This window comes from Arachis hypogaea, chromosome 10 (assembly GCF_003086295.3).
Source record: "Arachis hypogaea cultivar Tifrunner chromosome 10, arahy.Tifrunner.gnm2.J5K5, whole genome shotgun sequence".
NCBI classification, from domain to species: domain Eukaryota; kingdom Viridiplantae; phylum Streptophyta; class Magnoliopsida; order Fabales; family Fabaceae; genus Arachis; species Arachis hypogaea.
Genome location: NC_092045.1, coordinates 106,999,140 through 107,012,882, shown reverse-complemented (window position 1 = coordinate 107,012,882; position 13,743 = coordinate 106,999,140). Strand labels below are relative to the sequence as shown.

The 13,743-nt window shown below is 30.3% G+C and overlaps 2 protein-coding genes across 2 annotated transcripts; both read right to left on the bottom strand.

The window, feature by feature from the left end:
- Positions 1-2,178: 2,178 nt before the first annotated feature.
- Positions 2,179-5,287, bottom strand: LOC112716345 (AAA-ATPase At3g28580). The gene is made up of 2 exons (XM_025768235.3): positions 3,709-5,287; positions 2,179-2,805 (listed from the first exon to the last, which is right to left on the bottom strand). The coding sequence occupies exons 1-2, from the start codon at positions 4,627-4,629 to the stop codon at positions 2,305-2,307; spliced, it is 1,422 nt and encodes a 473-aa protein (XP_025624020.1). The 5' UTR covers positions 4,630-5,287; the 3' UTR covers positions 2,179-2,304.
- Positions 5,288-11,437: 6,150 nt separating this feature from the next.
- Positions 11,438-13,455, bottom strand: LOC112716344 (AAA-ATPase ASD, mitochondrial). Its single transcript, XM_025768234.3, has one exon. It carries the CDS (start codon positions 13,222-13,224, stop codon positions 11,656-11,658), a length of 1,569 nt encoding a protein of 522 aa, XP_025624019.1. The 5' UTR covers positions 13,225-13,455; the 3' UTR covers positions 11,438-11,655.
- Positions 13,456-13,743: the final 288 nt, after the last annotated feature.

Below are 13,743 nucleotides of genomic sequence, written 5' to 3'. Positions count from 1 at the left end.
TATAAACATGTATAATGCAAAAAACATTAAAAGATACCTAGATGCCAATGGAAAAGCAAATATGTTGAATCCAAGTGGCCTCAGTGTCAGAAATTGTCAGAATATTCAAGACTGTAGTAGCTGAAACGGTCCAACTAAGTTAGTGATATTTTTGTTGGCAACTCGACACATGAATCTATACAACCATATCAATACAGTTGAACCCTACCTAAAATTGCCCAACTCATCAAGCTTCACCACATACAACAACCACCAAAGGTGAACCTGACTCTCATGCTTGTCACCGAACAATTGAGTGGATAGTAGCATCAAAATGTAATTTTGAGCATATATATGCAATGTGTTCTTAGTATCATTAGCTGGGAGCACCCTGAACCTCTCATGGAACCATGTGAAGTGGATTGTCATCTGCTTAACTTTATTCAGCAGTGACAGCTCACTAAATAGCTCCTCAATAAATAGCTCCTCAAACCATTCTCACGCTGGCTTCCCATCAAGAATAAAATGTTCAAAGTTAGTGAGACACCCGCTAACGGCCTCCCCATCAACAGGCAACCCCAACTTATATGCCACGTCATATAGTATGATAGTGCATTCTCCAAACGGCATATGAAAGGTGTGTGTCTCAGGATGCCACCTCTCATAAATGCGCTCACCATAGGCTCATCCATCCAAAACCAATGGTTGTTCGGCCTAACGAAGTGATACAAACCGGCGGAATCCAAGTAAGGTATGATTCGGTCATATAGAGACATATTTTATTGTCTCCTGATACTATAAATATACCTAGTCGGTTGCATCAAATAGAAAAAAATAAATATGTACTAATCAAATTTTAAAAGATAAAATACTAACACATAAATTATTTATACAAATACCCTAATCAGATTTTAATTACACAAATGCTTATAGGGAATAATCTATCTAGTCTTTTATTACTGCAAAAAATTGCACTAATGTAAGATGATAAAAAAGATAAAAAACTAACATATAACATTTATACAAATGACTTATTCAGATTTCAAATATACAAATACTTATAGGGAATAATCTATCTAATCTTTCACTACTGTAAAAAATTGCACTAATATAAGGTGATAAAAAATATAAAGACTAACATATAACAAACTCTGCCAATCTTTTACTCCACCGACAAGTTTTATATTTAAAAAAAATAACTCATCTTTTTATTGATGCTTTAAGCAATGTAAACAATGTCGTTTAATCGGTACAAACAATTCTCGTTCAAAATCTCTAAACCACAAATATTCCAACTCACTTGAATGAATAATCTGTGACTAACAATTACGGTTTTATAACACTACAAAGTATAAACCACAACAGTCAGCAACGGATTCACATTCTTGGTTTCTTCATAATCCATGGTTTGTTGCTTGTAAATCGGTTAGCAATGATGGTCTATGGACATTTGATGAGTTAACTATAATCCGTGATAGGTTGTTAAGGTTTAGAACTTAGAAAGATTTACATGTAATCCGTGGTAGAATATAATAGTTTACATAAAAATGTGTAAAATTTTATAAAATGTCGTGATTAACATAAATTAAAATTAGGACTCAAATATAAACTCTTTTAGAATATTATAACTGTATAAATTTTCTCTCCAAATAATTTTATAGGTGTGTTTTGCCCTTGTTTTTATATGGCAAAATCTTGATAAAACACTTCATCAATTGAAAAATCAAACAAGCAACCTCACTTTTAAGTTCACTATACTTTACCTTTTATCCATATATAAGATACATTAATAATTTATTAGTGGACAAAATATATTTTTTATTTTTAATATTTTTAAAAATTTCTAAATTTATTTTTAATATTTGATTCGATTTAATTAGAATCTTCAAGTTAAAAATACATTTTAACTTTATCTCTATAGTTAATTATTTCACCGTTACGGATTTAAGAGTAAAACTAAAAAAAATATAAAAAAAATTATGTTAAGAATAAAAAAGAAATTTAAATCAAACGTTAGAGATAATATTAAATAAAATTAAATGTTATAAATATTTTTTTAAAATATTAAAGAAAAAATTTATTTTACTATTTTTTAGATAAAGTAAAAATTAGTTTTTAGTTAAATACATTGAAACGCTATAAGCTAGTCTTTACTTCCAATTTTCTCTCTTCTTTTAATTTCTTCCATAGTCTTTACGCTAATAGAAAATTGAACTGGCTTTATTCTTAATGATTTGGCCAAAATAATATTTACACATAAGGTAGTAGTAATAGATATCCAAATTATCAAACTAATGAACAAACAAAAAGCCCAATACATGGATTTTATTCTCTTGTAGATTGGACTTCCCCCTTTTCATTAATCTCTACCTTGTTTGAATCTTGCTTGGATTTCTCAAGAGCTTGAACCAAATTACACAAGCAAGTGTCCACTCCCTCATCAAGTGACTTAGGCATGAGATTCTCAGCAACATCAGCAGGGGTCATATTGGTCATTTCCAACAATTTCTCAATTGTGGGAAACAAATTGTGGTACTCAAGATCCAAATAGTTCTTTGCAAGAATCTTGAATGCTTCATAGCGACAATATGATAATTCAATGTGCTTGTCCATTCTCCCTCTCCTAATCAAAGCTGGATCAAGCTTCTCCACAAAATTGGTTGTGAAAATCATTATCTTCTCTCCCCCACAAGCTGACCAAATTCCATCTATTATATTCAACAAACCAGACAAAGTTACCTTACTACCCTTCTCATCTTCTTCGCCGTCGCTCCTTTTTACAGCACCTTTCCCTTCTTCCCTCGCATCACTTTTCCCATTCTTCTTCTGCTCAGAGTAAGCTAACATCAGAGATTTGAACTTTGACTATTATCTAAAACATTTATAATTATAATCATAATGTAAATTTAATTAATACTTATAAAAAATTATATTAATTTTAAAAAAAATTATCTAAAACATTAGACAAAATTTTTTAAACAAATTCAATATTTTATAAGTATGATTTTTCATGATTAGAAATGATAGCTTAATAAATTTTGCTAAAAAATAATCTAAACTTATCTTATTTAGTATTTATTAATTTTATCAATAATTAATGAATATTAAATAAAACATATTTTGACTATTCTTGACTTTTTTTGTTATTATATATTTTCATTTAACTAATTTCACTTTTATAACAAATTTAGATTGGTTGAATGGTCAACAAACTCAAATCTATCTACCATAATTTAGTTCTTAATTTATCGAGTTACAGAATATCATGGGCTAACATAAAAAAAGTAATTTCACTTTTATTAGTTTTATACATAACAAATAAAAATTCATAAGTATACGAGTGTCTATTAATACGCTAATTCTCATAAGAAAAATATATATAACCTTATTCTATTATGATGTACTATAAAATGAATTTAGAGAATTTAATAATACTAGAAAGAAAAAAAATATTAAAATTTATCTTATTTAATATTTTAATATTAAATAAAATTAATAAATACTAAATAAAATAATTTCTCACTATTTTTTTGTTAATTCTTTTTGCTTATCAAAACATTTTCGTTTAGAAATTAGAATTATGCCATCGACTCTATCATCATATTCTAGATTTTAATTTAGTAATCTTAGCCCATTCCCATTTTGAGCCTACTAATTCTTATGACCGGCCAGAAAAGAAAATGTATTGTATCAGAATTTGCTAAAATAATGGTAAAATCGATTTAGTACCTTTTTCTTCCTCTGGCCAGTGAGATCAAGTGAGCAATCAATGTCTTCAATGACGATAATGGACTTACTTGCCGTGTTAATCAACAGTTTTCTCAACTCAGAATTGTCCTTCACGGCGGTTAATTCAAGATCATACACATCATAGTTCATGAAATTAGCCATGGCAGCCACCATAGTTGACTTTCCAGTCCCTGGAGGACCATACAGCAAATACCCTCTCTTCCAAGCCTTCCCCACTTTCTTGTAGTACTCTTTCCCTTTCTTGAACTTAACAAGATCCTTCACCATCTCTTCCTTCTTCTTCGGATCCATTGCCAAGGTCTCGAACCTCGCCGGGTGCTCGAAAACTATGTGGCTCCACTTTGTCTTGCTATTTGCATACAGTTTCAACTCCCTACTCTTCATTTCAATGGCTCTTGCTTCTTCCAACACATGGTTGAGGTAAGATCCAATTATGATATCTCTATAGCACCTATGAAGGGTGAGTTTATAGTACCTTTTCTCTTCCGGGTGCCAAGAAAATGACCCTGTTTTCTGAGTAATTTTGTTTGAAACCCACTTAATCTTAATCCCTTGGAACTCATCTTCTATTTCTTCGTTGTCATCCATGCTGAAAATTAAAGGGGAATTGGTGTTGCTGCTTGATTTCGCCTCTTCGGCTTTGAGCCTTGAGGCTAGTTTGGAAGAGTGTTGGCTAAGGTATGTTTGGATTGCAGTATAAGCTTCACTCCTCATGAAGTAGTTTTCGCCTGTGAATTCATGGAAGGTGATTCTGATGTAAGGGTATAAGTAATGGATGATTTTTCGGGTGTGGCGTCGGATTCGATCGCGAAGAGGTGGTGGTAACAACCGCATGAATACGGTGTACACAAACATGGTGGTGGCCATGAGTGTGCCTAACTCTCTCCATGCTTGTTTCATATTGATACTAGCTTGCTGATTTAGATGTGGTAGTGTATGTTTTATTCGGAAGTCATTTTCCTCAGAGGCCAAGTTTCCTTTAGACTATGGAGTTTTTAGTTACAGAGTAGTTTGGCAGATGTTGCATATAAATCATAGTTATCAGAACGGAAGTAATTAATCCGGTCATACATTGAATTACTGGATTATTGGTTCAACCGGTAAATTATTGATTTATCCAATTAACTCGATCATAATTAAATAAAAATATAAAATTATAGAAATAAAATTAAAAGTTAAATATATATTTTCAAAAATATATTAATAACAATCAAATATCAATTCCTAGATATAATTTATGATACATAAAGAGATAATAAATTAGTTATTAATACAAAATATTTTTTCAATTTAAATGAATAAAAAAAAAGATAACACAATCAATATCAATATATTAATGTATTTATATACAATATGTTGTTACTTGTTTAGTATCTATGTCAAACCATGTTTAAAAGATAAAAAATAAAAATAAAATTCATTTATAGTTTATTATATATTTAATTTTTGTCACCTATTATATTGAGAAACATGCTAGCGCAGTGACAAGAGGAGAGGTGTGTAGTCACCAAAAAAAAAGAGGAGAGGTGTGTTGGCTGATTGCTCTGCATTTAAATCCTTGCTCCACTCATTTTTGGAGTATATTGAATAGGTGGTTGGGCGGTGCACGGATGCACCGTATTACCGTAGACCCGCAGATTTAGTGGAATTTGGGATACGAATCGGTCAATTTTTAATAAATTTGATCACCGTTGACCGATTCAATTGTAGGTCCGGTTCAAATAACTAATCAAACCGATCAAATTACAGATCTAGTGAAATCTAAAGTGCGAATCGACCGATTTTTAACGAATTTGACCAACGTTAATCAGTTCAATTGTAGGTTCGATTCAAACTACTAATTGAACAGACCAAATTATTGGTTTATCGATTTTTTTATTGAAGCGATCAATCTTATCCGATTTTGATAATTATGATATAAACTTTTGTAGTTAACTTTTATGTATATTGATATATGGTGTTTAAAAGTTTGATAACTAATTGCAAAAAAATAGTTAAATAGTTAATATTTATTTAAAATTATAAAAAATAATAAATTTTAAATACTTAAAATTAAATTTGTTATAAGAAATAAGATCAACAAAAATTTGACATCAAATAATAGAGACTAATTTTTTTTAGATATAGAAGATTGTGTATAATTCACTGCAACATAATTAATGTGTTTTTTTTATATGGATTTAATTTTTTTATTTTAAGTAATAAATTTGACCATCAAATTTAAAAAAGTGGAATTCGATTTTATAGTGTACAAATAGGAGGATTGATTTGTGTTAAAATAAATTTTTTTTAGTATAAAGCAAATCAAAAGGTTTGATTTACACATTTAAAAATTTTTTTAATATTAAAATACAAACTTAAAGATTAAATTTGTATTTTTAAAATAATTTAAAATAAAAAATTTAAATTTAAGCGTATTTAAAAAAAATTTGAAAGTCAGGAATCTAAAACTTTAAATTTGTGCTCTTCATATGAAAGAAAAATATAAACTCTCTACATTATTTAAAAACATCATTGGAAGCTCAATAACAAAAATAAAAACCGAATAATAGACACCAGAAAATTAATCTTTTATGTACAAACCTAGCAGGGACAAGTAATGTCCTACTGGCCTTGGCCCTCTCCATAGAAAATGTGCTTGATAAAATAAAGGTTAAATTATAAGTTCTTTCTTATATTTTTAGTGAAATTGTAAATTAATTTTTATATTTTAAAAGTTTATAATTAAATCTTTAAAGAGAATTAAAATTTAAAATTAATTTTTACTATTTAAAAAGTGTTTGATTTAATAAAATATTCTAAAAATATTCTCTATTTTATACATTTAAATTGTATATATTTAATAATAAAGACCAATTTATAATTTTAGTGAAAGCATAGGAATCAATTGTATAATTTAACCATTTAAAAATGACTAAATAGTTAAATTACACAGTTCATTCTTATACTTTCACTAAAATTGCAAATTAGTCTCTATTGTGATATTGTCAAACATGTGTAGTTCACATGTTTAAAATAGAGAATATGTTAAGAATATTTTGTTAAATCAAACACCTTTTTAACGATAGGAATTAAATTGTAAATTTTAATTCTCTTTAAAAACTCAATTACAAACTTTTAAAGTGTAGAGATTAATTTATAATTTCACTAAAAATATAGAAACTAATTGTGTAATTTAACCTAAAATAAAATATTTAATAATTTTATATGTAATTACTTTTAATAATATGATAGGTTTAAGTTTTAATTTATTTTTTTAATATTTTTATTTAATCAATTTTATATTATACACTCAAGTCTTTATACTTTTTTAAAATAATTTCTTTTCGATATACTTATCTCTATGAATATAACGGCTTTTATATTGTCTTTTTTAGATATTTTTTCTTGTAAAAAATACTAAGTTTTTTTTAAACTTATATTATTGGAAAAAAATTATATTTTTCTTATGATAACTTATTTCGACTATAAATTTTATTTTGAGAGTTGTATTTTATAAGAGTATAGTATTTTTGAGATAATTAATAATTTATAATTTATTTTTAAATTTTTAAAACTTTTAAAAGAACTAATATATTTATTTTTTATTCAATAAAATACTATTATTATCTTTAGAAAAAAAAAACTAAAAAAATTCATCTTAATTAAAAAAATATATAACAACTTCTTAACTAAACATACTATAAAAATATTAGTATCTTATAATTTTATAAAATATTATTGATATTGTTATATTTTTTATGTAATTCTCGTATCAAAAACAAATTATTAAAAAAATTCTATATCTTTTTTATATATATTGCTAAAACTTTAAAAAGAGTAATTTAATAATTACATATCATGTATAAATTACTTTTATATAATAAAAAATACAAAAAATAATTAAAAAATTTTATTTAAAATTCGATTCCCGAAATTATATCTGTCGTGAAACCAAATATGTGGTGGCTAAAAAAGAGTTGATCAAGGCTGGCTAGAACATTTAAGGTACAGCGCCTTCACATAGTCATAAACTCATAATCCGGGTCAACAATGATTCTCCCTTCCCTTCACATGGTCAGTTAAATTGTCACGCTAAAGGGAAAAAACAGAAATATTAATTTATGATTGACTAAAAGTTTTAAAAATTAGCTTGTTCTCAGTCTTTTTTCTCACTAATAACATGAGTTTCGTTTCTTGTTTTATTGCATAATATTTTTATAGGACCGACCATTTTTAACAACATAACTCAACGTCACCAGCTAAGTGCTCTAGCAATCTAAAAACGGTTATTACTTATTAGTGTAGTATAGGTTTTCTTTTATTTCATTATCAAAAGGAAAAAAGACAGATAGGTCCTGACTTTTCAAACTTTTGATAAATACATATCTGACAAAATTTAAATACAAAAAAGTCTCTGACTTTAATAAACGGAGGACAATTTAGTCCTTCCATCTATTTGCCTCTCATACACCTAACGGAACTGGCTGACGTGGCTGAAACGGTGTACAGGTGTCCGTTACGGTGTCACGTTGAAAGGGGAAAAAAGTTCGAAGGACAAATAAGCCATTGACGTCATTTTACAAATAAAGTTCGAAGGACAAATAGGTCCTTGAGAATTTTTTTTTTCATTATACTTCTATTATGCTTCTATTATGAGAATTTAGTTTATAAAATTAGGCTAATTTTTTTTTTGTATGGAAAAAATATTGGTGTTTTTGTTGAAAATGGGAGAATGTGGTGTAATTATAGATGGGTAAATTTTTTGTGGGAAGTCAACACGTGGGGGCGTAGTGCAACACGTGGGGGCGTGGTGAACAAGTGGCATCATTCTGACCAACACGTGGGGGCGTGTTGAATAATTTCCACAATACTGTAATACACTTCAAATGTCAATATTCAACCAAAACACCAATTTTCTTTCCATATTAAAAATAATTTATGATAAAATTATGCTTGTATTTTGAAATCTAGTTAACTTGTTTTATTCTACAATTTAAATTATTTGTATTAAAATTGTAGAAATTGGGCTTGTTATGTTTCTACTCTTTATTGCATTAGTTTAGTTTTAGTGCATTTGTGTATTATATTAGAATTTGTTAAATTGCATTAGTTCAGTTTTTATCATACTAGTGGCATTAGTTAGCATCAGTTCATTTATGCATCAAGTTAGCATTTGTTCATTTGTACATCATTCATGTATTAAGTTAGCATTAGTGCATTTGTGTATTATATTAGAACTAGTATTTTTATGCATAATAACATTACGAGAATATTTTTTTTAAATTATAGTTCACTTTGTTCTAACAGTATAAATTATGCATGACACAAAAGATTTATAAAATTAAACTACTTTTACAAAAAAATCGTAAGTTGACAAAAGTTTCTGACTAAGAAGACCAAGATATCTGCAGATAAAAATTAAATAATAAGATTTTTAGTTATTATTTTTATATGAAAAAGTCTAATTTTTTATTAGTAATTAATTTTAACATTCGTTATCGAAATTTTAAAATAATTTAATGTGTATAATTTTACATTTAAAATATTTTAATTGTAAAAAATATTGAATGACATATTTTGATTTGTCAAATTACTAATATAAAATATAATTATATATAGAGTAAAAATAGTAGAGAGAAATATAAAAATGGAGAGAGGTAGATGAGAGAATTTAGGAAATGAGTTTATTAATTTTGAAAAAAAAATTCTCAAGGACCTATTTGTCCTTCGAACTTTATTTGTAAAATGACGTCAAGGACTTATTTGTCCTTCGAACTTTTTTCCCCTTCCAACGTGGCACCGTAACGGACATCTGGACACCGTTTCAGCTACGTCAGCCAGTTCCGTTAGGTGTATGAGAGGCAAATAGACGGAAGGACTAAATTGTCCTCCGTTTGTTAAAGTCAGGAACTTTTTTGTATTTAAATTTTGTCAGAGATGTATTTGTCAAAAGTTTAAAAAGTCAGGGAGCTATTTGTCTTTTTTCCTTATAAAAAATGTGTTAAAGATATTTTTGACTGATATCAATTATAGAAAAGTACTCTGAAACTTTTTTTTTTTAACGGTAAGTACTGTGAAACTTCCTACCTAAAAACTAAAAAATAAATAATTAACCTTTGTGATATACCATTACCTAATATGTCCAATTATACACATCAGGCACATGAAACAATCTTAACCTCCAAACCATCGAAAAATTAAAGCATGAATTAACATAAGTCTTTCATTATTATTTCTAGCATTTGCTACACCTCCAAATTGATGATAAAAAATAACTTGCACTTTATTTACATCTATACGTGGGATGGAACGAATTTAAGAAACAGCTTATAATTAAGAAAAATTTTCAAGTGTAACGATATACTGATATTTTAGTGACTTTTAACCGTTGATTTTAATTATAAAAAATATATAATATATATAATTAAGATCAACGGTTAAAAATTACTGAAATACTGATATATAGTATACTTGGAAACTTTCCATTAATTAAATCATTTTATTGTTGGTTTCTTTCTTGCCAAAACCAGCATCACAAAACTACGTACTCTAGCAACCTAATCTAACCCCAAAATTAAATATGAATTCCAACCATTAAACTTTGTTACAATGAAAGGCTACAAGTAAATGGCGGCTCTTGGAGTTGTTGAAAAGTGTACACGGTGCTCCAATTAACCAGTTTTCTTAACGTTTTGCTTACCCTATATAAGACAAAAAAGTGGTATTTGTTGGCATATTATCTCAAAGAAAATTCCTCCCTCGCTTCCCTTTCTAGTTTGCACTTTGCACATTGACCATGGCATGTACCAAATCCTTTGGTGTTGCTTTCTTTGTCTTTGTGATATTTGCAACCATGAGCTTGAGTTTAGAAGCTCGTCATCTTTTGCAAACAATTGGGCCTGTATTCGCTGTCTCCTTTTTGTCTGAGCCCAACCCAATAGAGAAGTTGGACCCACCATCCGACCTGTACAAGCCCCCAGATGCTCCCACAGTTGAATGCCCTGAAAATCAAGTTTGCGTTGTTCCACATGTTTAATACCCTTCATGTGTTCTTGTTACTGCATGATGCATGTTATGTTAACACGCTGAGGTAGTTAGTTATTAGAGTCTATTGTTATGATCATTATGTTTTAGTTAAAAAAAAAAAAAAACTATATTGTTTGAGTTTACTTCTAATTTTGAGGGGTCAAGAGGACAAACTCTTTATGGCATTTCTCTGTCTGATTTTAGCAAATGAATAAATTAAAAAAAAATGCTTGGAATTATTTTGCATAGTTTATGACTTTATTCAATCAGACACCCAAATTAGAGAGGAGTGGTGATAACCGAAAGAAGTTTAATTTTCGTTGAACCAGTGAAAAAAAGTAGACCTGGTACAATACAAGCAAGATAACACACTAGAGTCATAGAATCATCAGCTAATTGATGTAAATGTAAATCCAAATTAACAATGCTAGGGATAGCACTTTTTCAGATTTTGAATCAGCAAACAACCAGCATTTGAAAAGGAATGAGTTTTAGAGGGAGCAATGCTAGGGGGTAGTAACATTTGTGATTGGTAGCCATCAACTAGCTATCAGTGATGATTTGATGGTGTGAGATTGGTGTGAAATTTCATCCAATGGCTCACTTTTCTCTACTGGTTACATGCTGGCCAAAATGCAATAAAATTGCTGGCCCTTAAACTTTTCCGCTTAAGTTTAATTAAAACAACTGATGACTGAGATTTTTCGGATCCCAATTTATATTCATAATTATATCCAAACCTTGTCCACATGAATCAACTATTTCATTTACATGTTAAACATGAACTAAAACTAGAAAACCACATACGCAATTTTGAATAGCAAAATACTCCTACTGTCTACTGATACTACTAATCTGCACATAAGATTATTTAACATTAAAGCATAACTGTTTGAAATTCACTAATCCTAATTGAAATCAATGCAAGACACCATTTTCTTTCACTCCACCATCACCATCAGATTTAGCATTGCAAATCACTTCTTTCTCTTTTGCTAACTCTTCTTTTTCTTTCTCTGCCTTCAACTTAGCTGCTTCTTCTTCTTCAGCTTTCTTCTTTACTTCCTCCTCTGCTTCCTTCTTCTTCTTCCTCTCCGCCTCCTCCTTCGCCTCTTCGAGCGACTTAACCAAATTCCTTAAACAAGTATCCGAATCTTCATCAACCGACTTGGGCATAAGATTCTCAGCAACATCAGCAGGCGTCATATCAGTCTCAACCAACTTCCTCTCAATAACCGGAAACAAGCCATGACTCTCAACATCCAAATAGTTCTTTGCAAGAACCTTAAACGCTTCAAAACCGCAGTAAGAAAGTTCAATATGCTTGTCCATCCTTCCCCTCCTTATCAATGCAGGATCAAGCTTATCGATGAAATTCGTCGTAAAGATTATAATCCTCTCCCCTCCACACGCAGACCAAATCCCATCAATGAAGTTCAACAGCCCCGAAAGCGTTACCTTGCTTGCCTTCTCCTCTTCACTCTTAGCTTTCTTCAATGGATCCTTCTGATCTTCCTCATTCTCCTCATTCTCCTTCTTCTTCTTCCTCTGTCCAGTAAGATCCAGCGAGCAATCAATGTCCTCAATTACGATAATAGACTTCCCAGTTGTCTCAATCAACAGCTTCCTCAACTCGGTGTTCTCCTTCACAGCCGTCAATTCAAGATCATACACATCATAGTTCATGAAATTCGCCATTGCAGCTATCATTGTTGACTTTCCAGTCCCTGGAGGACCGTACAGCAAATACCCTCTCTTCCAAGCCTTTCCGATTTTTTCATAATACTCTTTCCCTTTCTTGAACTTAACAAGATCGTTTAAGATTTCTTGTTTCTTCTTCGGATCCATGGCCAGAGTCTCGAACCGCGCAGGGTGCTCGAAAACTATGTGACTCCACTTGGTGCGTTTGTATCCGTACCAGTTATCACTTGGATTGTTCGTGTAGAGCTTCAACTGGCGGTTCTTCGTGGAAATCGCTTTCCCTTCCTCCAACACGTGATTGATGTAAGAGCCGGTGACGAGATCGCGGTGCCGCCGATGAAACGTCAGCGTTAAGAACCGCTTCTCGTCGGAAGCAGGGTAGAACGAAAACGACTGCGTTTTTGGTGTGGTGTGGTTGGAGTACCACCAGACTTTGACGCCGTTAAACTCGTCCGTGATTTCTTCGTTGTCGGCCATGCTCAACACGAGCGGCGTTTGACTGTCTTTGACGACTTCGGCTTTGAGCCGTCTGGCGGTTTTGGAGGAGTTTTCGCTGAGGTAAGTCTGGATACAAGTGTAGGCGTCGCTGCGGCGGAGCTTTTCGCCGGTGAACTCCGGGAAGGTGATTTGGATGTAAGGGTAGAAAAAGTTAGTGAAGGATTGTGTGTGTTTTCGGATGTAGGTTCGAAGGGAAGGTGGGAAGAATTGCTCGTATATTGCATATACAAACATTATGGATGCCATGATAGAGCCTAGTTGTGACCATAAATTGCCAATAGTCTCCATTTCTCTCTTGTAATATAGTAACACTCTCTGTGTTTGTTATTTCAAGAGATGTTGGTATTTATAACGGTACTAAAGTCATGAATCATTGAATCATGATCAGGCCCTCTTCTCAGTTTTTTCTTGGAACCCAAGGTTTACACTTTACACGCCTTCATTTGATATAATGTTACTTATAACAAAGATTCTGCTTTTCTAAAGTTATTTAGTCCCTTAAATGTTAGAAATTTAAAGATAATTAAAACGTCAGTTTATTATTTTATTAATAATATTATTTTAGAAGATTTTTTCAATCACAAAAACATGGCCATCATCCCATATTTCGTGAACATACTATTATGAATAATTAAATGGTGGGTAAAAATTTAGGCGTAATTAATTTTATGTGAAGTTGATAATTGAAAATTATTATATGATAATTTAGGCTTAGGAAAACAGCTTAATTAAGGTACTTTTGAAAAAGTAGTTTAAACAATAAATGATTATATTAAAAATAGTTTATAAATAAGTTATTTTGTATTT